At 40.7% G+C, this 26591-nt stretch overlaps 2 protein-coding genes across 5 annotated transcripts; one reads left to right on the top strand and one right to left on the bottom strand.

Moving 5' to 3' along the window:
• Nucleotides 1–636: 636 nt before the first annotated feature.
• Nucleotides 637–13113, top strand: arhgef16 (Rho guanine nucleotide exchange factor (GEF) 16). The gene is made up of 15 exons (XM_082518812.1): nucleotides 637–826; nucleotides 1482–2096; nucleotides 2629–2680; nucleotides 3414–3571; nucleotides 3891–3947; nucleotides 6393–6553; nucleotides 8404–8556; nucleotides 8641–8770; nucleotides 9379–9453; nucleotides 9569–9661; nucleotides 9833–9984; nucleotides 10748–10933; nucleotides 11310–11380; nucleotides 12044–12145; nucleotides 12290–13113. Exons 2-15 carry the CDS (start codon nucleotides 1527–1529, stop codon nucleotides 12427–12429), a joined length of 2100 nt encoding a protein of 699 aa, XP_082374938.1. The 5' UTR covers nucleotides 637–826; nucleotides 1482–1526; the 3' UTR covers nucleotides 12430–13113.
• Nucleotides 13112–17948, bottom strand: ybx1 (Y box binding protein 1). 4 transcript variants are annotated; one of them, XM_082518816.1, is made up of 8 exons: nucleotides 17680–17948; nucleotides 15836–15899; nucleotides 15515–15548; nucleotides 15320–15409; nucleotides 14864–15205; nucleotides 14448–14533; nucleotides 13825–14111; nucleotides 13112–13456 (listed from the first exon to the last, which is right to left on the bottom strand). In XM_082518816.1, the coding sequence occupies exons 1-7, from the start codon at nucleotides 17786–17788 to the stop codon at nucleotides 13871–13873; spliced, it is 966 nt and encodes a 321-aa protein (XP_082374942.1). In that variant the 5' UTR covers nucleotides 17789–17948; the 3' UTR covers nucleotides 13112–13456; nucleotides 13825–13870. The 4 variants fall into 4 exon arrangements, with proteins under 4 accessions (XP_082374942.1, XP_082374941.1, XP_082374940.1 ...); XM_082518815.1 differs by having other exon boundaries at nucleotides 14436–14533; XM_082518814.1 differs by having other exon boundaries at nucleotides 14927–15205; nucleotides 17680–17939.
• Between the last annotated feature and the right edge of the window lie 8643 nt (nucleotides 17949–26591).

Consider the following 26591-nt stretch of genomic DNA (forward strand, 5'->3'; position numbering starts at 1 on the left):
ACACGGCTTAAACAAGAGTTGTTTTTTTGATGATTTTAAAATGATTTGTACATAAAACAGATTACCGCACAAAAATGACTGAAATATAATAATAATCATTTAAAAAAAAACAAATGTATTACTTATTAATGACTCATTTGTGGTTAAGTTTGTGAAAATCTGGATTTATGCTTGATGAACACAGTGTCATGCCTCTTATTGGTCACTAGAGGGGAACAACGAGCTACGTAGCTATGTGTTACCAATCAGGTATACAAAAATCAGAAAAAAATTTTTTGTCATTACAAGTTTACGCAAAAGGGAACACTTTGTCTTTATGTATGCGCAAACGGATTTCAGCTACTCAAATGTCAAAATTCTACTTGATGCTCTATAATAATGTATATATATAGCCTATATATATTTATTTTTTATTTTTTTTTCAAAGTCAAGGTTTGTATGACCGAGACGAGACTGGTAAATAGGATAATCCAGCATCACAGGGGCAGGTGTTAAATATGAATGGCTAAATATAAGGCTGCTTATCCGTGAGAAGCTGTCTCGCGAGCTGTGTCCTGCTTTCATCGAAACGGTCGCTTATTAATGATTGATTGACGCTCACCTGTAGTGACGTAAAGGGTTCGCTTTAATGGGCGCCTGCAAACACAGGAGGAAGTGGGCGAGTAAAGACGGAGAATGTGACAGAAAGCGGCGGAGGAGTACAGCTGCAGCTCAATAAAAGCTGCACTCTTTCTGCGCGTCGGACAGCAGCTCCGGAAGCACCGGCGGACTGACCCGTGCTGTCAGCGAGTAAACGAGGCTGCTGTCAGAAGCTCTGCTCACTCAGGTAGGGCAGTTTGTTGGACCTCTCTCGGTGTTGCTTGCATTGCGTGTCATCTCGCTGTTTTGAACTGTGGGAATGCGAGGCAGACATTTTTTCCCTCTCCCACCCTAATCCGTCTTACAGGCAGCGAAGTTATTGGAAATCAATTTGCGAGTAAGGCGAAATGCACGGAAAAAAAACCCCCAAAACACTTAAAGTGGATTTACAGCAGCGGGATTTTATATTTGAAACCCACATGCAAAGCTGATTTCTCACTGGCTGGTAGGAATGCCACTTAAAGACTTTCGCCAGGCTTATTTATAATAGAGATGTGTTTATAAGAAGTACGCATGTATTAAAACGGGCTTATGGGTCTGCGCTGGACTGTTCACAGAACAGGACAGGAGTAGCCAGCTTATTAAAAAGTTTCTTTTCTTGTGGTTACTGCAGCGTACAGATTTACAGTCCAGCGTAGGAGTAAGTGGTGACTCATGGGTTAAGTCCCTTCATATGAGTTTGAAGGGTATCAAAACCCTGAGTGCTTGTGTGAGAGCGGAACTGGATCACAAGGTGGGTCACTGGAGATTATTTAGGGCCAGACTGTTGCCTTGTTTCTGTTTAAGGTCCTGCTTTATACATTATAACTCCTTTCAATTCTGTACTTTGTCCATTGTTGTAGTTGCTGAAGAGCCCAGACCAGCCAATATTAGGACAGGAGGACGCCATGTCTCAGAGCCAGTCAGAGGACTGCCAGGTCCCTCAGATCGTGGAAAATCAGTTCGCCACAGAACTCCATATATACGAGTCGGGTGATGAGTGCCCTTCGCCAGGCTCTGCAACACCCGAGCCTGAAGCATCCACACCCAAGGAGCAAGCGGAGGATGTGGATGATGATAAAGTGGACAGGCTTGCGGTGCCTCAGCAGGTGGTTCTGAGCACAACAAGTCCTGCTGCGCTGAAGGTTGGCAAGGAGCAAATGATCCCCAAGAAGTTAGCAGTGTCCAGCCGGCCTAAAAACCGACACCACACCACCGTGGTGACATTCCCAGTAGGACTGGAGAACTCCAGCAGTGCGAACCAAAGCCGTCGCTCGGATGTGTCCTGGGACGATTACGACAGTGATGGAGAAGGTTTTGGTATTAGGAGGAACCGCAGGAACCAGTCATACAGAGCGGCAATAATTAGCTTGAATTTTGAAACCTTGGCGACAGAACAAGCAACTGCAACCGAACTGAAACCTGTTAGAGAGGGCAGAGCACCCAGTCCTGCCCCAATTCGCACCCATGGACGTAAGGTACATAAGTTGAGGCCAGGGGGTCTAAGGATAGTGCTCTACTCTGCCCATCTGCCACAAATATATTGCAAATTAGATGAGAACTTGTATGCATGTCACAGTTTGATATTAGCTTATGAATTGGTTAGAAAAACAGGCATCCGAGCTAGTCCTTCTAATTAATCATACTTTAACTTATCCAATTACTTGGAGCATGTGCAGCATCATTTTCTTTGTGTAGTTGTGACCTTTAAACACATACACTTCGACTGGGTCTGTCAAGCTCTTTCAGTCTGGTGTAGCTACCAAAGTTCTTAAATGAGCAGAGCTGATGCAGTCTTGTCCTTTTAATAGGTGACAGGGGGAATACCCAATAGTGTCAGCAACATTCAACTTTAGTAATAAAGATGATGGCGTTTTTCCACAATCGACTAGACTAGTGTTCAGGAAGTTTGTTAAAGGCAGAATGAGGAAAGAAAGGAAAAAATATCAGCATCAGTGACACACATTTATTCCACAGTAACTTCAGGCTGCACTGCTGTTTTGTCTCTAGGGAACCCTGGGGAGAAAGAGGAACCAGAGACAACGTGGATCATTCAAAGATGGTATGTCCACCCGTGCGCCGCGTTGTCTGCGTCTCTTAATTGGGTTAAAGGGCTACAAATACTCAGAAAATACCAATTACATTTGACATTTTGAAACTAGATTGCAAATTAATCGTATGCTCAGTCATGAAAACCTCATGCAGAGAAAGCTATAATTTCCATGCCATAGCTTGGAAAGGAGGGGACCGAAACGGAAATCGTTCTCCCTGAACACTCCTGGCATGTTAACTACTTGCTGGGCCTTGAAGGTTGTCCCGAACCGTCAGGCACTGCGACGTCTCCTTTTTGAGATGTGATTTTTAAAGTAATCTCTGAGATCTAGTTATGTGGAATTGAGAAGAAAACTCAGTTTATAAAACTGATACTGAAGCAGCTGATTGAGAACTGCCTAAACAACACTTCTGTTTGCTTGTTTGCTTCTTTTTAAGTCCTCGAGGATCATTCGATGTTTAACCTGCTCTTTGATCTTTAACCTGCACATTTAACACACTCTCTGTCTACCGGCTGTCCACCTAACTGATACATTCTCACCTCCCTCGTTTTCATTCTCAAATAATCCATCTTAGTATGGTGTCACAATCCAGCTTTGGCATTTTTGTGGCATTTGTGAGTGAAAAACAGCAAAATCCACACGTAAGCTGATCATGATAGTAGATACTTTTAGAACTGTGCATTTAGGACTCTATGACTATAAAATTTTCTGAGTTCAATTTGATGTTGATGTTGTCCTCAGCTACACCACGCCTCTACCAGGAAATCCGTGAGCGGGGGCTGCAGTCCACCAACCAAGATGAGTCCCTTGATGAGTCTGTGGTGGCAGAGCCTGCTGCAAATGATCAGGGCATTGTGATAAAGAGCTACCGACCAACCCAGCTCACCTGGAGCCAGCTGGTACATGTCCAAATGCAATGAGGGAATCAAGTATAGGCTAAGAGCAGTCTATAATAATCTTCAGTTATCAATAAAGCAGCGTGCTAGTACAGAAATCATTTTCAGTCCTCACTTCCTTCCGCAGAGAGCACTGTCTGCCTTCTGGGGGGTTTTTTTCCATTGTTTTTTTTTTTTTTCAAATCAATTTGAATTAAAGTTATCTGATATAAACACTTACTCTTACTGTACTGAATATGTTTTATATAACGGTCTCAAAAAAATTATTCAAAGAAATATTAGTTTCAAACTATTGATTATTTTTTTAATATCACTTTTAAAGGTGAAGGACACCGGTATTCTGGACTCGGTCACACCTCAGGAGCGAAAGCGACAGGAGGTAAGAGTGTGCGTGCTTACATAGCAGCTTACTATATCAGGTTGGCCTGGTAAGGTTAACTTTACTGTGTAACAAATCTCAGATTAAGTTGTCAACAAGAGATGACACAGAGGAAGGTGACAGATTATGGTCATTGTTAAGGACCAGAAGAAATGTAAAAATTGTATGAGTAGGTTTATTCGTTTAATATGGCAAGCACTGGGTAGGTGCATATTGTCTTGTTGAAGGTATCTGGTTTATGTAATGAAATCTCTTTAGCAATGAATAAAATGTGCACTGCAGGCTGTGGAACTGAGTAGTTTGTGGTAAAGATTAATGAACTAATTTGGTCAATCATCATTAGCTTAAATTTAAGATGATGCTGCTCCTTACGATCACTTCACAAACTCAGTCTTTGTAGTAGAGGTATGGGTAAAAGACAGCCACGATATGAGCTGATGGTGGATGGTGCAGTTGGATGAATCCAGAGAGACCAGTAAACCTCTGTGTCACAGCAGTACAGATCAGGTGATCACAAAGCCTGGCCATGAAGAAAACAAGTCCACGATGATTACAATACAAACCAATTTGGTTATTTTCATGTGAGTCATTACTCTCCACGACGCTGCAACACTGGATTTACCGGTTCCCTCATCTTCCAAGTACTACTGACCCCTTTTCTGAGAGGGATTGTGGTGTGCTTCAGCATGCTACAGAAAACCGCACACCACTAAAACTCCGTGGATAAACCATAAATGCAACCATAAAACATTTGACAAGTTCAAAGCATTTCACCCAAAATGTTTACATTAAGAATGACAACTTTTTTTGCTATATAAAATGTTTTAGGAATATTCTTGATGACAGAATGGAGAGAAGAAGAAAAAAACTATGATATGATGATATGATGATATGCTGCTTCCGTTCACTCAGATAAAGAGAAAAGCTGCCACAGCCTGTGGTTTCAATAAAAACTGATACCAGAATAAGAAACCCCCACACATGCAGTGACTATTAATAGTTTTTTTTATACTGGATCGCAGTTTATTAATGCAATAATTATTATCATATTTTATAGTTTAGTAGAATTGGGGACATACAGAGAATTGTTTTTTGTTTTTTTGTTTTTTTTTTTAAAAAGGTGATTAAATGGATTCAAGCACAACATGATTACTGAAGGTTTCGTAAGAAAACTCTGATTTAGCCCAATAGTTTACAGAGTTTTTGTTTAGGGGGAAAAAGTTCATCCTGAATTCATTTCCTGAATGGAAACCTGTTCTCAGAGAATTTGTCTAAATGCTCTCTAAGCAGGTTAGGATCCCGCTAAGGTGGGTTCGTGTGAAGTTAATGTAACAACAAATCCAGTTATATTTCATTCCAGAAACTTCTGAAAAGCCAACAAACATCACAAACTGATACTATCTGTGCAGTGTAACACTATCCCAGGGTGGATTTTTCCCTCACCAGCCATCTGAGATGTCAGCTGTTGTGTCAATAGCAAAGGTCCACCCTGTATGCACTACAGTCCCTGAATAAAGCCACACCCTGTGAATGTAATCATTCTCTGGCTACACAGGTGCTTATCATGCTCCTTTGTACTTTTGGTCAACTCATAGGTCTACTTTAAATGGTGAACCAGTTTCCTGCAGTCGTTCAAATCATGTTTTAGGAACTATGAAAGCATTTTATTGAAGTTCAGGATTGCTGAGGTTAATAAAAAATGCTGCACTCCTTGTGGATAGACTGTAGTGTAATGAAGATTTGAGATTCTTGCAACAGAGATCTTTACTCAGTCCAGCACGCAGTGTTACTTATTGACATTTCAAGCTTCAAGTCAGAACTTGTTAGATTTAGCTCAGCTCATGCCCTTTGGTCATTCCTGGAAGGTGTGTCGTTCCCACCTCTTCGTTCCTCCAAGGTTCTAACCACAACACTAGTGGTAAACTAAGATAATGTAAAACATAGTGTTTATTCTGTTATACAGCTGAAAACACACAGCTACTAATCAAGCAGTGGTGAAGTGTCTGCTGGTTTTGCATTCATTACACTTCAGTGTTCTGTGAATTTTAAGATGAATATCTGCAATACTAAAACTGCATTTAGGCATTGCTCCCTTTGAACCGCCTGGTTTTTTTTTTTTTGTTTGTTTGTTTTTTTTTTTTGAAAACCACAGCAGCCTTGATAAACCAGAATGCACAGCAGCAAACGCTCATGTTTTATAATGTTGTCACATGCTGCACACTGGGTTTTCTGGCTGGTTGTAATGTAGTGAAGCAGAATGCCGTAAGAAGATGCTATCTCTCTAAAGGAATTCTGGGATATGTAGGAACTCACTACATCACACACATGAAATAAGGAACACGGTGAATTAAAGTGAAAGAACTTGACAGCAGCAAGTACATGTTGCAGAGTGAATGGCTCATTCCGATTTACTTGGTTGTGTAACTTGTTGTCTTCACTTGATAGGCCATTTTTGAGATCATCACCTCAGAGCATTCATACCTGCACAGCCTGGGTATCCTAGTACGCAACTTCAAGGAAAGCGAAACACTGAGGAAGACAATGACGGCCACAGAGCACCACCACCTCTTCTCCAATATTGCCGTCATCCGTGACGTTAGTCAAAGGTTAGCGCATGACTCTTAAGGATCTCATAGTCATCATTACTGTATTTTGCTAATTTCAAAAAGACCTTCATTTTTATTTTATTTTTTTCTGGGGAAAGCAGTGATGTCGAATTCATCTGAAACCTATTACTTGTAAGGAAAAAGGTTGATTCAGGTAGAGCATTTGCCATTAGCATTTCTGTAGTGTCCTGTAGGCCCCATAAACATGTTAAAACTTGCTAGTCAAACTGGTTCTGCTGCCTATCTGCTCAGAGTGGTATTCCCAGGCTTTATAATGATAATGTGTTTGAAACCAGCCTATGTGTAATGCAAGCAACTTTATTAACAAAGAGAAATGCCCTTTCATCTTTGAGCCTCTTCTTCGGTTTCCAAGTAAAACAGTATCTGTGAAACTACTGAACGTGTATTGGAAGCTGCTGTCTCAGTTAGTGTGTGTGTGTGTGTGTGTGTGTGTGTGTGTGTGTGTGTGTGTGTGTGTGTGTGTGTGTGTCCCCTGTAGTTGGTTTGTTGGCTGGGCGGTTTTCAGGTTTCATTTTCTTTTTTGTTTGTTTAAAATGCACTTTTCAAGAGTGGGGCTAAAAGTCATTTTTCATGTTGATGTTTGTTATTTATCTGTTCGAAACCGGTGAGGCAAAGGTCAAAAGATGTTTCTTCCTGTTACTAAGGTTGCTTAACATTGCCACAAACTATTTCTGTGATCAGTGATAGAAGTTATATCCCAAATACTTTGATGTAACTTAAAGGTCATTTTTGATTTTTAGATTGTGGTGTGAAAGTCATAGGATTTTTTTTTTTTTTTTTTTTTTTTTTTTTTTTTTTTGTACTAATATACAGTTCTGTGCAAAAGTCTTGAGCCACTTCTTTGTTATTTTGTTAGAAGAGTTAGGTGTTTGTGCAGTTCTTTCCTGAAACATGTACGCACATGGAAATACATTATACACGGCAAAAACCGTTTGTACTTTAATGTGCTAGAAAGGAAAGCTTGAGTATGGCCACCTTAGTTTTTCAACATAACCTGAACTCTCTTCTTCTCATTTCTTTAAGTAGTGTTCAAGAATATGTTGGCTGCCTTTTGCTCCGTTCTCTGTCAAAATGATCCCACACTCCATCTGTCCAATCCAAGACCGTGTTTCATTGTGGCTTTGTCTGTCTAGATGTGCTTTTACTCCGCTGGTAGTGTGTTTGAGATCATTGTCATGCTGAAAGATGAAGTTGTTGCTGATCAGATGCTTTCCAAATAGTATTGCATGGTGGATCAAAATCTGATGGCATTCTTTTGTGTTCATAATTCCATCAAGCTAATAGCTTGACAATCACAGCTAATCTAATTTTTCCCTAATTGCACTGTTGGGGAAATTTTTTTTTCTCTGTCAAACAGTGTCATCACAGTATTTTTCATTGCTTCAACTAAAGAAATGGTAACAACTGGGTTTTAGTTTGTGTTTTTGCAACAGGCTCCTAGTAACAAAGTGCCCAATCAGTTTAAAATGGGTTCTTTGCTAAGTAGTCTGTTATGTGTGGATAAAACACTGGTACTACCCTTGAATTAGGTGATTTTTTTTTTTTTTTTTTTTTTTTTTTTTTTTTTTTGTGCTTGAATAAATCATTGGTCAGTGTGGGGGGGGGGGGGGGTGCATTAACTATTTAACTACTTCTCAAAATTTCAAAGAAGTTTGGTTCATTGGAGTCAGAGAAATATTTCATCTGTGCATTGATTGATTTGTATTACACATCAGAAATGTAAACTGTTCAGTGGTCACAGTCAGTTCAGCCTGAACACCCTCTGTATATGTCCTACAGAGGTGGGAGAAATAACATATCTTTTAAATTGTTACTGAACTCTCCCTCAGGTTTTTTGAGGACCTTGAACAACGTCACTCTGACAACCCAGTGATCATGGACATTAGCGACATTGTTCAGACCCACGCTGCTAACCACTTTGAGCCGTACATTAGCTACTGCTCCAACGAGACCTTTCAGCAGAGGACCCTGCAGAAGTTATTGTGAGTAGAAGAACAAGCAAGCTATTGAGTTTCTCCAGTAACATGGCTAAATGAGCTGAACATGTGTCTTTCTGCATCTCTTAGGTCAAGTAACAGTGCGTTCAAGGAGACCCTGAAGAAAATCGAAATGAACAGTGAATGCAGAGGTCTCCCCATGCTCTCCTTTCTCATCCTTCCCATGCAGCGAGTAACCAGACTGCCACTACTGCTGGATGTCAGTTTAAGATTTGCTTTACTATATGAGTAAAAGTTTTTTTTGTTTTGTTTTTTAAGAGTGGAACATACAAAGCAACTTAAAAGGGACATTTAAAAAAATATGGGTTCATGGTCAGCAGGTTCTGTGTGTATTTTCTCTTTTAGTGAATCAGAATCATACATTCATTAGAGCCCGACTGACACAGGTTATGGTAGAAATCCAATACATCAGCCGATATTTTTTTCTTTCAGACACATGAAACATAAACAGAAGCCTGACAATGCAGTTTAAAAATAATCCTGGTTTACTATTTCAACAAGTTGTGGATTACTTGTTTATGCTCTGCCCTTCTCTGCTCAGATCAGCTGATTGTTTTTGTAGCGTTGCAAGATAGTCGCAGAGTGCCCTCTGGTGGACAAACGTTTTTGAAGGGTGTTTCTACAAAGTCTTTGTGTCTATCCATCCATTTTCTTTAACATTTTTTTATTTAAATTATTGACTATATTATTATTGAATTATAAATGCTGATACTAGTATATCAGCCCTGCCAGTATATCAGTCGGACTCTTATGTACTAAGTGTTAACTAATACACAAGAGAGTAACTGGTATTTGTTTGCTCCTCAGACAATCAGCCAGAAAACTACACAAGGAACAGCGCAGTACTTTGCTGCTATCTGGGCATTGCACTACATCAATAAGGTACTGAGCACACCTCAGCTAGTATGCATGTAAAGCACTCTGCAGCTTCACAGTTATCATCTGAGAGCAGACTGGGACATTTATGCTGCTATTGTTAAAATTATTATGCCAACAGCTGGTCACTAGCTGCAATGATGGAGCTAGACGGATGGAGCGAACTGAGCAGATGTACACCATCGAGAAACAAATGGATTTTGGTAAAATCAAGGTGTGCTTCCACACAGTCAAGAAAGAATACACTGATACATACATATGGTTACATTGATTAGTAAAATATCATAAATGATTGTAGTAATAAATAACAATGTCATTTAAAAATTCATATAAAACCTGAGTCCACTTTGCTAACCTGGAATGATAAATCTGTTGATGCTGACAGGCATTCCCACTGGTGTCATCATCGCGGTGGCTGAAGAAGCGCGGTGAGTTGCGCCTCTCACTTGAAGAGTTCAGCATATGGAAGGCTTTCAGCACCAGAAGCTACTACCTGTTTGTCTTCAGCGATGTACTGATTGTCACCAAGAAGAAGAGGTGAGTGGAGTGCCAACAATCGTATTCACCTAAAATACTATTATCTGGATACAGTGGGAAATTTTGAAGCTGAGTATGAAGATGACTGTCAGAGTTAGTTTAAGGCTTTCCCTGTGTAATGATTGAGTTTTTTCATTGATTTTGATGACAAATATTCAAATGATGTATCTTAAGATGATTCCTGGTGGACCATAAGTAGTGGACACCTAAAAGATTAATGGTAGAGTACAGTAGAACATGCCTGGACATCTGCTAAAGTGGGCAAGAGAAGAGAACACTTAAACCCACAAACAGTTTAATTCACTTGCTTGCTATTTCCTTGTGACTGTAGTGGATACGAAGTAGATCCAGCTGCTGACAGAATATGAGAAACAGAAGAGAGGAGGGAAAGGGACAGAGCATGGAGAGAGTATGGATGTGGTGCTTGCATACTTGAGATTCTTCGATCCTGCATTCAGCGTGTCAGCTCGACTGACTACAGCTTTCTGTTTTGAGTTAGGGAGAAAGCAAACAATGTCAGCTCAGAGGAACAACACTGGAGTCATTTAGACACTTTTTTAAGTCAAGTGATAGTATCTAGGAGAGACCATTATCAATCAAGTGATGGAGTTTTAGCTGCTTGGGATCTAGGTACATTGACACATGCATAAACTAGGTTTCACAGCAAGTTTGGCAAGACAACACAATAAGCTTAAAACTGCCATGTGATGGACTTTCTTTTTTGTTTTTTTGTTTGTTTGTTTTCTCCCAATTGTTTGTCCAGTGAGGAGAGTTTTGTGGTGTTGGATTACGCTACTTTAGAGAATATTGAGGTGGAGATGGGTGAGGATGGAGAGAAAAGGGCGCCTACGTCTCCCAAGAACAACTCCAGCTACCTTTCTTTTAGACTACTGATGAGCAAGAACAGTGAAGGGAGAGCAGAGCAAATCTCCCTACTGGCTGAATCCAGGTACTGTGACTTTCAGACTCCTCTTAAGCTCAGCTATATATATCTCAAAGAAAAGTTTACTTACCCAGAGGTCTAACAACTTCTAATGCTTTATATCACAATGTGATTCTAAAATATTGCTTTCTTTCAATACTGATAGTAGTTCTTTATTCAAAATCACATTTACATTTACCACCTCGAAGACCACATCTAATAGTTTGTGTCTGGCGCTCTCTACTGCCATGAATCTTAATGGCAGCCTAAGATCCTCCCATGTTATGAATTTCACTGTAGAAAACACTGGTTTGTAGTCTTTTTTTTTTTTTTTTCTTTCTTTTTTTCTTTCTTTTTTTTTTTTTTTTTATTAATTGTGCTTTTTTTATTTTCTATCACCAAGGGTGGACCGGGAACGATGGATAGTTGCTCTTACAGAACACAAGGAGACAGCTGGCTCCAATAATACTGATGGTAAGCTTGTATTATTATAAAGAATAATAAGTTTAATCACAGTGTTTGTTTTCCTGAGATGTTATTCATTTGTTATGAACTCCTCAGCACAGTGCAGCACAGAAAACAGATGATTTGCATTCAGTTTTGCTGTCTTATTTGTTTACACAGCTGCAGTGTTTATTTCTTCTTCGGTTGAGCTTGTTAGATTTCCTTTGATCCATAAAGAACTTGTAAGAAAAGCTTCCAATAATTCAAACTTCCTACCATTTAGACTCAAAAGCATCAAATAGTAAAAGTATTTTGTTTTTTCTGTCGACACAGATGTAGCCGAATCATTCAAAGATTGCCTGGCGTGACCAATGTCTTTGTTGCTATAAGATCAGAATAGATACAGACATTAAAATGGTATTTTAAAAATGAAAAGTTCCAGAAGAACCAGTCCGTTTACCACACCGACAGCAAAACTATTAGAGGTGGGGTTGCAGCTTGTGTAGTTTAATAGCAAGCATAGCTGTTGACATTTGGGTTTGTTATCAAAGGGTGTGCCACTCCAAAGAAGTTATGGTATGTACTTTGGTGTAATTTTACACCCTGTTGGATATAAGTTAGCTTCCTACTCATTTGTAGGACAGTAAGCTGTTCAACATAGTTTTATGAACTTCACTGCCTTGTGCTTTTCAGGTCTGCCACAGTATGAGGCCACCAAATCCTACATGCCAAAGGAGCCAGATGAACTGGGCCTGAAAGAGGCAGAGCTTGTTATTGTCTTACAAAAACAAGAGGGTGAGACCTTAACTTCTTTCCAATCTGTAATACAATGCAAATTTCACACCATCAAACACAAGAGTGTCGCTGTTCTTTTGGTTAAAAGCGCAAAATAAAATGTAAGGTGCTTTAAAGTTGACCTTAACAGCGATCTTCTCCTAGGATGGTGCTATGGGGAGAGAATGCGAGATGGAGTGAGGGGCTGGTTTCCTGATAGCTGTGCCACAGAGATCACCAACCCTGACGCCATGGAGAGCAACGTACAGCGTATGAAGCGTTTGCGCAAAGAGACCAACGTCTGAGACATTGCACTGCTGATGAATCGTACTAAACATAAACTATCAATTATAGTAGATGTGGTCCAGCAGTCCATTACCGACTGAAAAACATTGACTGGGCACAGAGAAAACCATAACCAATCATTAATGCTATTCTCTGGTCTCGGATGCAATGATTCAGGTTCATATTTCTACCTTGTGCCTTCCATTTCTCTCTACCATCAGGCTATCAAAACACATTATTTGAAACTGTGTCGATCTCTTTCAGGAACAATTGAACAGTAAGGATTTTTGTCCACCTGTACGAATGTGCAGCATAAAGACTTCTTGGCCAAGTGTACATTTTAGTCACCTTGTACAGCTCACTCCAGCCATTTTCTGTTTAGCTGGTTTTTAAGCTGCATTTTAATTTACTTGCTGCAGTAAAATGATCTTTAGATGTAGAACACATTTGTGGATAAATACTGGTACTACACTGTCAATGTCTACAAAGGGTTTTATTACTGTGCTGTGAAAAAGTGACCAAAGTTCTGATTAAACACTGTAAATATAGTTGATGATAACCACACCATTGCTTAAGTCCCTCATCTTTATATGAAATGGGGAATATAAACAAAACCTTAAACTATGTCCTCTGTAAATGAAAGATTGTGTCTTTTTCCATATCCTGTATACTTGAAATAAAAAACAGCCACCACTCCAAACATTTTTCCTGGTTCTGGACTTTTATTTGAGCTTGCATTTTGTTAAAATGTTTGAATACATAAAAAGTTATTTAAAAATGTCAAACTGACCAGATATCAAATTCCATTTTATCTTTAAAAACCATTTGGTGTAAAAACTTAGGACAGATTTAGAAAAACATTTGCTGTTTCCCCAAAACGTTTTGTAGCTGTCACATAAAAATAATGGAAAAAAAACAAGTCTGCATAGATTCTGCAGGCCATCGGTGGTAATCTGGTCAAATGCATGGTGCAAGCTTGTGACGATCGTCAAGTCAAATCTTTATTGCTCAGATCTTATTTGATGTTTCTTCTTGTTGACAAAAAAACTGTAAAAGAAGAAAATTAGCAATTAGTCCACTGTAAGTTTTTATTAAACATTCCTAGCCTTTTGGATTTAGACATTTTGCATGGTGTATAATGAAATGCCTAAAAATGTGCATCACCAGAGACACTATTCAGAGATGCTGTTCAGACAAAAGTGATAGAGCTCAGTGGTGCCAGACTGTTTGCTTAATCAAATCCACTAGATTAGGCTTTCGGACTGTCCACTACAGAGCCAAAAAGTGTATAGGACAAGCTATTCAGCTTTACACTGCTGTAATGCTGCCTAGTTATTTTGCTTTCAGTCCCAGATGCTGAATCTAATGAACACATGTAAAATCCGACATTATGAATATGGTCAAAGCAGACTCACCCGGACGATGGTAAAAGATGGTAGGTGCCGGTGGGCAGGTTATTTCCTACTCAGCCCCACCCTGCTGGGCCTCGGGAGCGGACGTTTTCTCTGCCGATGTGTCACCTCCTGTCTTGGCCTCCTTGTTTTCCTGGCCAGGTTTGCCACCAGTCTGTTGGCGTCTGCGGCGGTAATTGAAGTTGCGGCGGTAGCGGCGCTGGCGGGGCTGCTGATTCTGACCACCTTCACCGCCCTGATTCTCCTTGTCCTCCTCAACGTCCCGCACCGGTCTGGGACGGGGTGGACCCCTAAAGTTAACAAACAAAAAGGAAGAAGCTATAAGCAAACAATAAGGGTACCAACTACAAGGCAGAAATACCATGCAGAAAAATACATCTACTAAAACAAGATGCAGGATTCAAGTGACTAACAAATTGCAGCTTTTCAGCAGCAATTTGTGGATAGGCTGCAACAAAAGGAGAGCTTCTCTATCCAAACATGTGGAGATTACTACTAGTAAAAGAATCAAATAGAGAAATCTTAGTTGCTGGACACAAGACCAGGATGGAAACAGCCCAAATGTTTATTCGCCCATTGTTGCAGCCCTACATCAGTGAAGCCAACATGCAAACCTTGGTCTGAACCTTGGTCGGAAGCCTCTGTAGTAGTTCTGCCTCGCTGGTTTGTTGCCCTGGTCTTGACCTCCCTGGCTCTCATCACCCTCACCTCCCTGAAAGCAAATGGATCAAACTGGTCAAACGCCTTCTGAACCATAGTTCAGTAGTGACATGCACCACTCTAATGAAACTAGCAAGCTTAAAGAGTTAATATTGAAATGATGAATGAGCATTACCGGGTAGTTCACCGTAACAATCATGGGACCCTATTAGAGTCAGTTTGTAAAATACTGGCAAGGCCCCCGATACACCAAGATTTATTGGTCACAACCACGTGAGGGTTAGGAGAGGGTTAAGAGCCGAGTATGACATAATCATATTACGGTCCCGACTTTAGGGACAACTGGGTGTCTGTTTCAGGATAGTAGCCTGTGACAGCATACCTCAGTCATCTCTCCGCGTGGTGGGTTGGTGTACGGGGGCCGGCGGCCGTATCGTCTACGTACAAAGTATGGTGGGTAGCGCCGTCTGCCAGGGTACGTGGGTCTGCGCTGCTGTTGCTGCGAGTCTCCTTCAGGGGCATTCTCTCCACCCTCTCTGCTTTTGTCACGTCCTCCGCTGCCTTGTTCACCCTCTCCATCACTCTGGTAGTTCTCTGGATAGTCTCCTCCACGGGGAGGGCCCCTCCTTCGGGGGTACCGCCTATAGCGGTTCCTGTCAGCAGCATACTTGCTTCCCTGGACTGCAACACCTCCTGGGCCGGTGACATTTGCAGCCTCTGCTCCCTGTGTCCGCAGTAAGATGTTTTTTATTTTTTTAAACTAGAGAACATTCATGGGATGTTTTCTTTAGAAGCTGGCAGACTACAAAACCAAATTACTAACCAAAGAACAGCTTACCTTCTCTCCTTCGACTACATCAAACTCCACAGTTTCTCCATCTCCAACACTGCGAAGATATTTTCTCGGGTTGTTCTTTTTGATGGCTGTCTGAAATCATAATGGTTCACATTTGAAATGTTTCTAATCATCATAATCATCTGATGTTGGTTTAAATTGTGAAAAGAAAAAAAAAAACAACATTGCAAAGCTTACCTGGTGTACAAAAACGTCCTCTTTTGTATCATTCCTATGAATTTAAAGAAAAAGGAAGAAAAAAAAAAAAAGAAGCAGAACACCATTAGAAGTATCCTACTGAGCCACAAAAAGCAGTTATGCCTCTGCAGACTACAACAAAGCGAATGAGTGTAAGGATTAACAGATGCATGCAACCAGAGTTTGGAGACGTGTAGATAATTCATCTGGGCAGCTTTGTAAGAGAATCATAGCCATAATAGGATTGGGAATGTTGCTTCACACACTCACACTGTTGTTATCAGGGTCTATGGAAAGAAGGGATGGGTGGAGTCAACTTACCTGTTGATAAACCCATATCCATTCCTGACGTTGAACCATTTGACTGTACCCAAGACTTTTGTTGCTGTAAAGAAAACAAATTATGATATATTACTGATCATTTTAGATGCATCTTGGTATTTAATAAGACTTCTAACAATGACAAAGTGTAAAATAAGAACAGACCATGAGAAAGTGACACATTTAATGTGTAAGTTAAATATAACTCCCAACTGTCATTCTTATTATAGATCCTGGCGCTTAGGAGTGTCTTGTGCCAGCTGCATTTGGTGTGAGGTAAGCACCATGAACGAGTACCACGAACGAGTACCGACTAGATTACTTCTCGGGTAAATTTCAAGACTGCCCCTATTTTTAATGTCCCCGTCTACTGTAATGCCACCCAAATCAAAGATTTCAATATCATCATAGCAGGCCGCTGTAGCTAAACACATTGACTTTTAACTACAGCAGACCTACCGCCCCATTTTAGACGCACTACTGAGCGTTCACACGTGGTAGAGTCGCGCCCGGATATGTTAGCGAGTCCAGCTGGCTTGTTAGCATAGCTATGTAGCTGAGATGGTCTGAACCATGTGCTTGGATTACTGCCAGCAGGCGGAAATGAACATAACACATCGGACAGCTTCTATTGTGACCAAATGCTTAGAACGTTAAAAAAATTAAAATAAAATAAAAATGCCACGGTTATACTGGTTTCAATTAACAGCCAAGGAAATGGCGAAATAAATCAGCGGAATACACGGCGGACATTTTGGATGGCCTCTTTAGCCATGTAAATAGCTCAAGCTAGCTGGCTAGGCTAATATAGCTTCGCAAGCAACCGTCGGTCGATCACTAGGCCCCATTGAGACCTCATCAATTCCACCGAAAATAGTCGACCATTGACAGTTGTGCTATGGTGCTTTTCTGATCAAATCCAAATATAAATCGCTGCTAATTGTAACAGTGAAAAGTTTGAATATAGTTTCGACTGTTTTAGATTATTTTTTTTAATCTTTCACCGGGGAGCAAGACTCGTGCGAACAAAGGATGGCAAGTCGCTAACGCTAGCTTGATTTCGATATAATTTGTAACCGGTTAAGCCATTTGATATCTCGGTGTTCCACAAATATGGCATTAAAGTTCACTTTAATACATCATTTCCCATTTCCTGCCTGCTTAAAAGGAGCACCGACGTTGGCATATACACACAGAATCTGATAACGGGCAGAAACCTTTTAGTTTACGTGACGGCCGACCGGTACCAGAGCATTCTATGGCGTACGTTAGACGCGAGGAGGCCAATGAACATAAGGGATTAAGTCTAAAATACCTCATTTAAAAAGAATACTCACATGTCTTCTAAAATTATTTTAATATGAAGGCCAAAGTGTTAGCTATTAAAGAATGAATAAGCAGCGGTCTATAAAAACTATAAAAAGCTTGCGCCGTCTAGCTTCCAACCGATACTTTAATTCTGTATCGCCAGCACGTAAACGTTTAGCGTTTTTAGGCACCAAAAGAAAATTATTAAACTTTAAGAATGCTTCTCGTTAGTAAAAGCCAATACACTGAATAGAACACAGCCCATGAAATAATAATTTTAGCCAAAGGGACCAAAAAATATACTGGGTCCCGTTGGCTAAAATAAAAATTTCTCTAATGTTAATGTAACAGTGTAATTTAACATGTGCTAACGTTGTGTGGCTCAACGGTCGTGTCTAACGAACGTTTTTTAGTTTACAGTATACTGAGCTGTGGATCGAGTTGACAACCTTACCTGCCACCACTTTTGCGCATTGCCCCTGTGCCATAAAATACGTTAGCTATCTAGTTAGCTTAACTAGCTCCAGCAGTCTTACCGATGACCTTCTTATCCCCCGCGGAAGCTGCGGCTGCCGGGCTGGATGGGCTCTCCGCATCGGCAGCAGGCGGCGGCGGTTGTTGCTGTGTCTCGGCCTCGCTGCTCATTGTTACTTGTTGGTAATGGCTTCAGCCGGCGGCGGCTCTTTGCTATAGTTCCCGGTGCTAGATGGTAACCTGGGCCGGCGGTGGTGGGGGCTACTGCCTTCGGGCTCTCTGCTTTCCTCTTTCCGCTCCCGTTGCCGATCGAACTGGGCAGAATGAGATGAGGTGCCGGAGAACGTTCCTACTCGGAGGTCCGCCCAACTGCCATTCTAATTGGTTGGAAAGTGTAACAGGAAACACTCGCGTTCCAATTAGCCTGAGCAACTGTCAATTTCGCTTCAGAAACGCGTTGGGTAAAATGATTGGGTAAAGGAAACCGTACCTGTCCATTCTCACCACCCCTTCATGATGTCAGAGCCAGACGAATCAGACCACATAACCGTGACAGTTTTGGAACAGTGTCTACTTGGTAAAATCATGTTCTGCTGACGGACCTGGAGCTAATATACATATAGTTTAAAATATAATTGTAGTTATCATTATGCAATACATAAAACTGCATGGAAATATTTCAAAAGACTTGGCCAAAATAGTAGGATTATCGTGTGTTAATCGCACAGGGGGCAAAGGAAAGTCAACAGCTGAATATTCTGCTTAAGAGATCTAGAATCACGGGTCCATTAAGAAGAAAAACGATGCCTGAATGTTTAAACTATTTTCAGTTTCATTGTGCACGCTAGTTAAATTAAAAATAAAAAGGTGCATATATATATATAAAAAGAGGGGTAACTGATAAAGTAATCCATGTTACTTATTACACCTAAGCATTTAAAAAACTAATAATCATTTAACATTTCTGGAAATCTTAATTACCTTAGTCACACCATAATTATCTTTGACTGTCAAAAATTACATCACAGTTTAAATAAGCTGTTTCTGTAAATCATTTAATTATTAACCTTAAACCAAATCTTAGCAGAAATAATGACAAAGTAAGTCAGGTAATTTTCTATTTTAACTGGTTAAAGCCAGTCATCATCCTGTGTGAATTTAGAAACCCCACTTCCAGAGCAGCCGGGCCCAGACTGAGTGTAGGACAACCCCACCATAGCCTCCCCCCCTTCCATTGTCATGTTAATGCTCCACTGGCACTGTTTACGAGCACTGGTCGATGTGTGAAGAGCTTGCTGTTAATGTCTGAGCACCGTTGTCCCATACACAAAGATGGGCTTTAGCAACGACCCCAGAAAGCTTCCCAACAGAGATCCCCCTTTCAAAAAAAATGGGGGGGAAAAAGCCTCCTTCCTGCCTCCATAAGAACAGCGTCTCCATCTGAAAAGCTTCTTTTATGCCAAGGGAACGATGTCCAAGGCCGAGGAGGGAGAGCATGGATGGGGGAGGGGGTCTGTGGAGGCTTAGATCTGTATAGATGGCTGAGATAGAAGAGGTAGCCATAAGTTCAGCAGACGAGTGCTTGGCACTGGAGTGCTTGCCATGGAAGATGTGTTTCACTGTAAAGTGGTCCTCTCATTTCCTCCATAACTTTGAGGTTAAGATCAATTTTTAATCAAAGGCACTATAAGGAAACAGAGCTAGTAACACTTACCAAAGCAGCTCAGATTACTCTGGGTACACAATGTTCTTTCAAAGTTTGGACACTGCTACAGTTTCTCAAACACACATTAAGTTGATAAAGTTTAATCATCAGGTAAATCTGATTATTACAGATGTGAATTATTGAATTATTATTAGAGGGACTATTTATAGTTGGCTTTCACTACTTTCTAGACCAGGGGTATTAAACTAAAATTTGAGGAGGTCCAGTTGGAGAAAATCTTCTCAAGCAGAGGTCCGGGACATCATAATGTCTAACTTACGTTATGATTGTGATAGAGAAGCAACCTTTTTTTTTTTTTTTTTTTTAATTTATATCTGAACGTATGAACAATAGACTGTCAAATCAATGAAAATACAAGTTAAAACATTTCAACAAAATTTATTGTTAACACTGAAACACACAGTAGGCCTACATTAGAAATAGGGCTGCTGTTTAAAATGAATTAGAGAAAATAAATAAAATGGCTAAATTGTGCATCTTAAAACAAAGTGATTAATTTCAGAAAAAAAAAAGTTTCCCTTTTTCTTTACATTTTACATCTCGACTAAACAGTCTCAATACATTTTCAACAGATAACATCAAAACATTTTAACAATTTTACAGTTTCTCTTTCTTTCCCCCTTATATTCCACGTCCCAACTTTCTGTTGTTCAGTGAGAGAACTGAGCTTTAGTTCGCTCTACTAGGATTTTAAATCTGGGCTGGAATGGTGTCAGGGTCATTCTCATACACATGTGTAGGTGCTCATTGGTGATCCTGGAACGATATTTAGTTTTTATTATGTTCATTGTGGAGAAAGCTGCCTCACAGCTGTATGTGGAGCCAAACATGGTCAAGATGTACAGGGCTACTTTCCTCAGATTTGGGAAAGCTGTCTCAGAGACCAATTGGGGCCAGAAAGTGGCAGGTTCAGTTCTTCCAAACTGCTCTTTCAGGGCCACATCTGCTTGGAGATCAATTAGTTGCATTTGAAGAGGCCCAGCATTTGCCCACTTGAAGTGCTGTGTGACTTCCTTTGAGAACCCTCTGACATCAGTGATGGCAAATGGGTTCTTTATGAACATGGTGAGCTGCTGTCCAAAGCTGAAGCTATCAAAACGTTTGCTGAAGTTTTCAATCAGCTTATCAACAAAGTCAACAAAAGAGGACACATCTCTCTGTCCCTGAGCCTGTTCCTTCACTGTTGGGAAGTGTGCATAGTCTCCTTGCAGGTCTTCTTTGAACACTTCAAGTTTCCTCTGAAAGCAGTGGACAGCTGTCATCAGTTCACAAATTGAATTGTCCTTGCCCTGCAGCTTCAAATTCAGTTCATTCAGGTGTGAAGTGATATCAACCAAAAAGGCCACAATATCCATGTTTTTCCCATCATTTAAAAAGAGAGAAAAGTTTGTTGCTTTTTGACTTTCCAGCTCTTCCAAGAAAGCTGCTACTTCACTTCTGATGGACCAAAATCGCTCCAATGCCCTGCCTTTGCTAAGGCATCTCACATTGTTGTGAAGCAGAAGATCATCAGCGTGTGCATCAACTTCTCTGAGAAATTCCCTGAGCATGCGATGCTGACAAGAAGAAGATGCCCTGAGAAAATTAATCATTTTCATCATTGTTTTCATCACCTCAGCATACTCGTCTGACAGGGTGGAGCATAACACTGACTGATGAATAATGCAATGATAAGAGATTAGCTCGGGATTGTCCTCTTTCATTCTTGCTACAGCTCCTTTCTCTCTCCCCATCATAGCAGGGGCTCCATCTGTGGTTATTGAAACCACTTGGTTTGGCTCTATTCCTCGCTTTGTTAACATTTCCTTAATGGCCAGGTAAATATCCTCTCCTCTTGTAGTGCTGTGAAGGGAAGTTACACCTAGCAGGTCTTCACAGAACTCTTTCTTATCATTGTTGAAGAACCTTACATAAACTAACAGCTGAGCATTGTCAGACACATCAGTGGACTCATCTACAGCCAAGCCTACACATGGTGTCTTATGAATAGCTTCTTCCAGCTGGGATAGCACATCCTGAGCTAATAATTCACTTCTCTTTGTGGCTGTTGATGCTGACATAGGTATTTGCTTTATTTTGTCATGAAGCTCTTCTTTTTGTTTACCCTCAAGTAATGTTTCTGCTACTGCACTCATGCACTCTTTGACAACACCTGCAAAGGGCTTTTTGTGTTGACCTAAAATCCAAGCAACTCTGAGGGAACATTCATGAGCACGTTGTTGGGCGGTGAAAGAACTGGTTAAGATCCTTGTGGACTGATCATATTGGGCTCTGAGACTGCTAATTTTCTGGGACCTGAGTTCAGACTTGGGTGGGTATGATTGTTCAAAAGCTTTGTGCTTTGTCTCATAGTGGCGTTTGACATTGCCACTTTTAATCAGTGCCACGGTTTCTGAACATATGAGACACACTGGTTTGCTGCTTGCGGCCGGAAGAATGAACATATATGCGTCAGTCCATTCAGTCTTGAAAGTTCTATTTTCGGTGTCTACTTTTCTCTTTTTTGAAAGCGCCATAGTTGTTTTACCTCTTGTGACTCCCGCTCACGTCTTGTCTCACTGTATCGTTAATCGTCTCGCTTGTCATTCACCTCTCACCATGTCTTTCCTCTGTCTGTCTGTGTCTGCACTCAGCGTTGCGATCGCCTTGAATGCGCAGATGTGATTGGCTAAGTAGTGTCACGTGGGTGGCGTAACTCGCACACAATTGGTTAGTATGTTCCCTGGTCTAATACAATGTAAGGTTACCGCTTAAAATTGAATCGCCCTGTCAAAATTAAATATAATTTAATATTTTGTTAACTATAGGTCCGGGTCCATATAGGATGGCGACTGGGTCCGGACTCGGACCCCGGTCCGCCTGTTAGTGACCCCTGGTTTAGAGGATAAAATCCCTGTGTTCATGAGAAGCTGAGTATCGCACTGGAGAGGAAATCGTAGGACGGAAGGCTGAAAGAAACACATGATTTTTGTAAAAAGGTGGCAAAGATTAGAAGTAAAAATGGTTAATTTGTTTTTGATTTCTTTTACTAAAATAAGTGGTTATTTTTATTTTCATATACGCATTGCAAATGTGCTCATAATGAGTTGGCACTCAGTCTTTAGAAGGTCATAAGCTTCGTTCGGCGTGATGGACCGGACTGATATATTGCAGGTATTGACTTTGAGTGCAGAGGGCTAAATGCAAACACGCTTACACACACATAGATTATGATTAGAATAAGTCCCTGGGCCAGAGAGTCCTGAACATTCTGAATATTCTAAACCAATTTTGAATCACTCGAGGAACAATGAATAACAACATTAGATTATTAAGGCTAGGCAGAGAGGTGTTTTGGTTTTCTGTCTTACAGAGAAAGGAACAGACACCAGACGAGGTCACGGAGATATGAGGATCCTTCGCAGCAGAGATAGGCGTGGAGACTGCCGAGACAGCAACTGGGGCCAAGGGTCATGCAGTTTGGGCTCTAGCTAGTCACCTCAAAAGGATGGATCCCATAAACACAGCAATAACCATGAAGGGGTTGGCAAAAAACCAGGAACACCAGACCAACGAGGTTCGAGAGGCTCTTGGTAAAAAGGGGGACACGGCTGTGACCCCAGAATACACAGATCGTTGTTTGAAAATCGGGGCAGAATAATCCCCTGATCTGTGCAACGACTGAAGGGTGGTCTAACCCCTGAGGTCGAAGAAAGAAGAGCAGAGAATCACCCGACTGGAAGACACTGATAGCTGCAGCAATAAAGTAAAGGTTAAAAGCTCCTTGGACAGAGGTTCTAGTCTGAGTACGTTTGAAAGGTACAAGGTGGCACCAAAATGAGGTTGGGGAAACTGGAGCACCAAGATAAAGCTGTGGGAGAACTGGAGAGCGATGGGAGTGTCATCTGTAACTACTATTGTTGTTGTAATCATAGTTTTTCTTGCATCTGAACTGTGCAAACACAGAGGTCATCCAATATGGTCCACTCGTTAAACGGGGACACAGGGCCTCAGGACTAAGAAGAAGAAATGGACCTCGCAAACCTGGATTCTAGGGTGTAAGTGATCTCTTTTAAAAGAGATCAAAGGGGGACTGTGAGATTATTATATTATCTTATGCCACGTTATGCCCCTGATTAATGATTGTGAAATTATTATGTAGTTTTAGTTTGCATTATTCTCCTGAATTAGAAGAAGGTGATAACTATTACATTTGTTAAACTGATTTGTATTACATTAGGCTGCTGATTTATTGTGAATGAATGATATTGTTTTATGATGCATTATACTGCTGAGTTATAAGAAATACTGTTTTCAGAGAGTCAGGACCTTGCTTTTTCTGATAATAGAGGAGACAGAGAGCACATTCCACGGGAGCTTCACTCCCACCGTTGTTAAAGGTAGACGAAATAGGGACCCAAGGCCATAAGTCAGGCTCGCTTTTGATTAGAGAGTCCCAAACATGATAGCTTGAACCAAGTTTGAAGAATTAAGAGACCAATTGAGGAGATGAGTGTGGGAGGCGTAGTAGGGAAAGGTGTTTGTTTTTGTCTGATGTCTCAGAGGGTGTTGTCTCATTCCCTGGGCCAGAGGACGGCTAGAGAGGGAACGGTGACCCGGGCCCATGATGCCATTAATGGACATGGAAGCAGCTGAGTGGGCCGAGGAGTGACACAAGCAACGTATGGTGACCTCTTGTGGTCAAGAGGTCAAAAGCGGGAGTGTGGAGATCAGGGAAATATTTTACTGCTACTATTCATAACCATCATCATTACCATTACATTAATTATCATTTCATCAAAGCATTTATTCAATAGATTACACATGTTCTTAGTTAAGATTATTACACCTATCACAGAGAGCTGTCTGGTAAAAGGTTAGAAGCATCAACGGGCGGGGTGAGGCTGAGTGCGTTGGAGGTCGAGACACACACACACAAACAGTAGTTAGACTCATATTTAGGTAAGAGTTCAAATAATAGTTTGCAAAAGCTTGTGACTGCAAAATTGTGTCTGCCTAAGGGACAGTTTGTTCCAGGAGATAAGCGAGAGTTAGAAGATTAATAGGAAGCACCTGGCCTCGAGACGGAGAAGATGTCCTTTTAAATGTGTCCAAAGTCATCAACAGAACATTTGTGGTTTTGAAACTTATGCATGTATTGTATCTGCTTGACGCATGAGGGGGCGTCATAAACGTAAACCCTGATGGTATAAAACAACTGCTTGTGTATCATTGGGCGGAGATCGATGCTGTCTGTGGGCAGTGTTCATCTCCCCACGCGCGTGTTCATTAAAATCATTGTTTGACCGAAGCTCTTCTGGACCATTATTGTTTTGTGCTCACCCTCAATATTTGAACTCGTAACAAACAGCAATAACGGCAAAACATGTAATGGACGTGCTGGTCCACTAGACAACATCATGTTAATGTAATGCTTTGGGTCTCTTATGCAAAGTAAAGAGGCTGAAATAAGGTGTCCATGAGTATCAGTTTTCAACATTCAGTATTAAGAGCCAAAGACTGTACGGGTTGGGCCAGTCGTCAAGTCCTGGAGCAAAGTGAGCCTGCAAATCAATAAGATGCAAATCAGTTTATACCTTTCATATAATGTTTGAATTTGTTTATTCTGAGTTTTATTGTTCAGTTAGTTTCCACAGTTCATATATCATGTGTAATTTTTCATTAGTTTCAGTGTTTGTTTGTATTTTATTCTATTATTGATGGTTGTGTTGACAGATTTATCCAAATTTAAAGCTATAGATGTGAACTTCTGGTTCCTTTATTATTACCTGTATAATTAGTTTCAGTGTTTGTGAAATGGGGAAGGAGGACCCAAAAGCAGGACTCGTGCGATGGACAGTGCTCTTTATTTACAGTGGAGTAAATAAGACAACACAATAATCCCTTGAGCTCCCTCGACTCCTGTGTCATGTCTTCACCCAAAACTCTGTGCTCTCTGCTCCCATGGCTGCTGTCCACCTGTGCTCCACTCTCCTCCTCCTGGGAAAAAAAAACAACAGAGGCAGCCGTCAGGACACCATGCCGCCTAATCAACAAAAAACAGTCCCAGTCTAAATAATCTAAAAGACCAACCACAGCTCCAGTGATGGCAACACACAGTTCTAGTGACCAACCCAGTGGGCGGCACTCGAGAAAAAGCAGTTCAGGTGGCCTGCATACATTTAGTATCAGGCTTTACAAAAAAAAGTATCAACTATGTTAGGATCCATGTTCATCATGTGTGATGTGTGTTTAAATTTGAAGGTGTTTGTGGATTTGTCACCTCTCTTCAAGGTGTGGTTTGTGTTTGATGCTGAAAGAGATAAAGACTGCTGATTGGCTGAAGTAGGGTTCAGTAAAAATTGTTTGGTTGTTGGTTTGGGCACTGCTCAGGTCCACATTAAATAAACTGCTGCTCGTGTGTTTGTAGGTTCTCAGTCATCCAGGTCATGGTTGTCTAAGGAGCCTGGAAAGAAAGCGACTTTACTTCTTTAAGGTTCTGGATGATGTTTAACTTCTGATCCAAGAAGCTTCTTCAGTTGATGTGCTTCCTTTGCTCATTTTCCACCTCTGCACAGTTTCGTTTGATGACAATGTAGTGCAGTTCTCCCAAACATACAACAGAGGGCGCTATGCACATTCACTGAAGTGCAGAAAAATACAAGTGGGGGAGGAAACAAACAGCAGCATCAAGAGAGAAAACTGAAGTGTTCAAAGCGAGTTACTTTAGTCTCTTATTGTAATATTAATTGACATCTAAACATCACGTTGATGCTTCATGTTTGAGTTCCGTGTCCTTTTACTGCTCAGTTGGAAAATATTGATGCAATTTAAAAGATGAGGAGAAGAGTAATTTCTCTGTACTACTTCAAAAGTAATTTGAAAGCACTGCCTCATATGGAAAATGAATCATGATGAAATCCTGAAACAAATAGTGTTTGTGAATATGAAGAGTTTAGTTTTCATTTTGGTCTTAGAAGTATAAAAATGCAGGACTGAAGACAAGATGGAAATGATGTGTTATGAGAAATAAAACACATATGTCGCTATGTACTATAATTTTATTTTGTTTATTTTTTGTTCTTGTAGGTTTTTTGCTTTAGTGTAAATTTTGAAAGCACTGCTTTTAGTTTGAAAATTGGATTCAGTTTTTAGAGTTCGGACAAAACAATGGACGGTTTCAAGAAATGTATTTTATCAACAAAACTTATTTTGATGGTTACTGTATTTATTTTAATGCCCTCAGTGCACGTAGGCCAACAGCCTCCA

The sequence above is a fragment of the Aulonocara stuartgranti genome, assembly GCF_965226115.1.
Source record: "Aulonocara stuartgranti genome assembly, chromosome: 20".
Taxonomy (NCBI): domain Eukaryota; kingdom Metazoa; phylum Chordata; class Actinopteri; order Cichliformes; family Cichlidae; genus Aulonocara; species Aulonocara stuartgranti.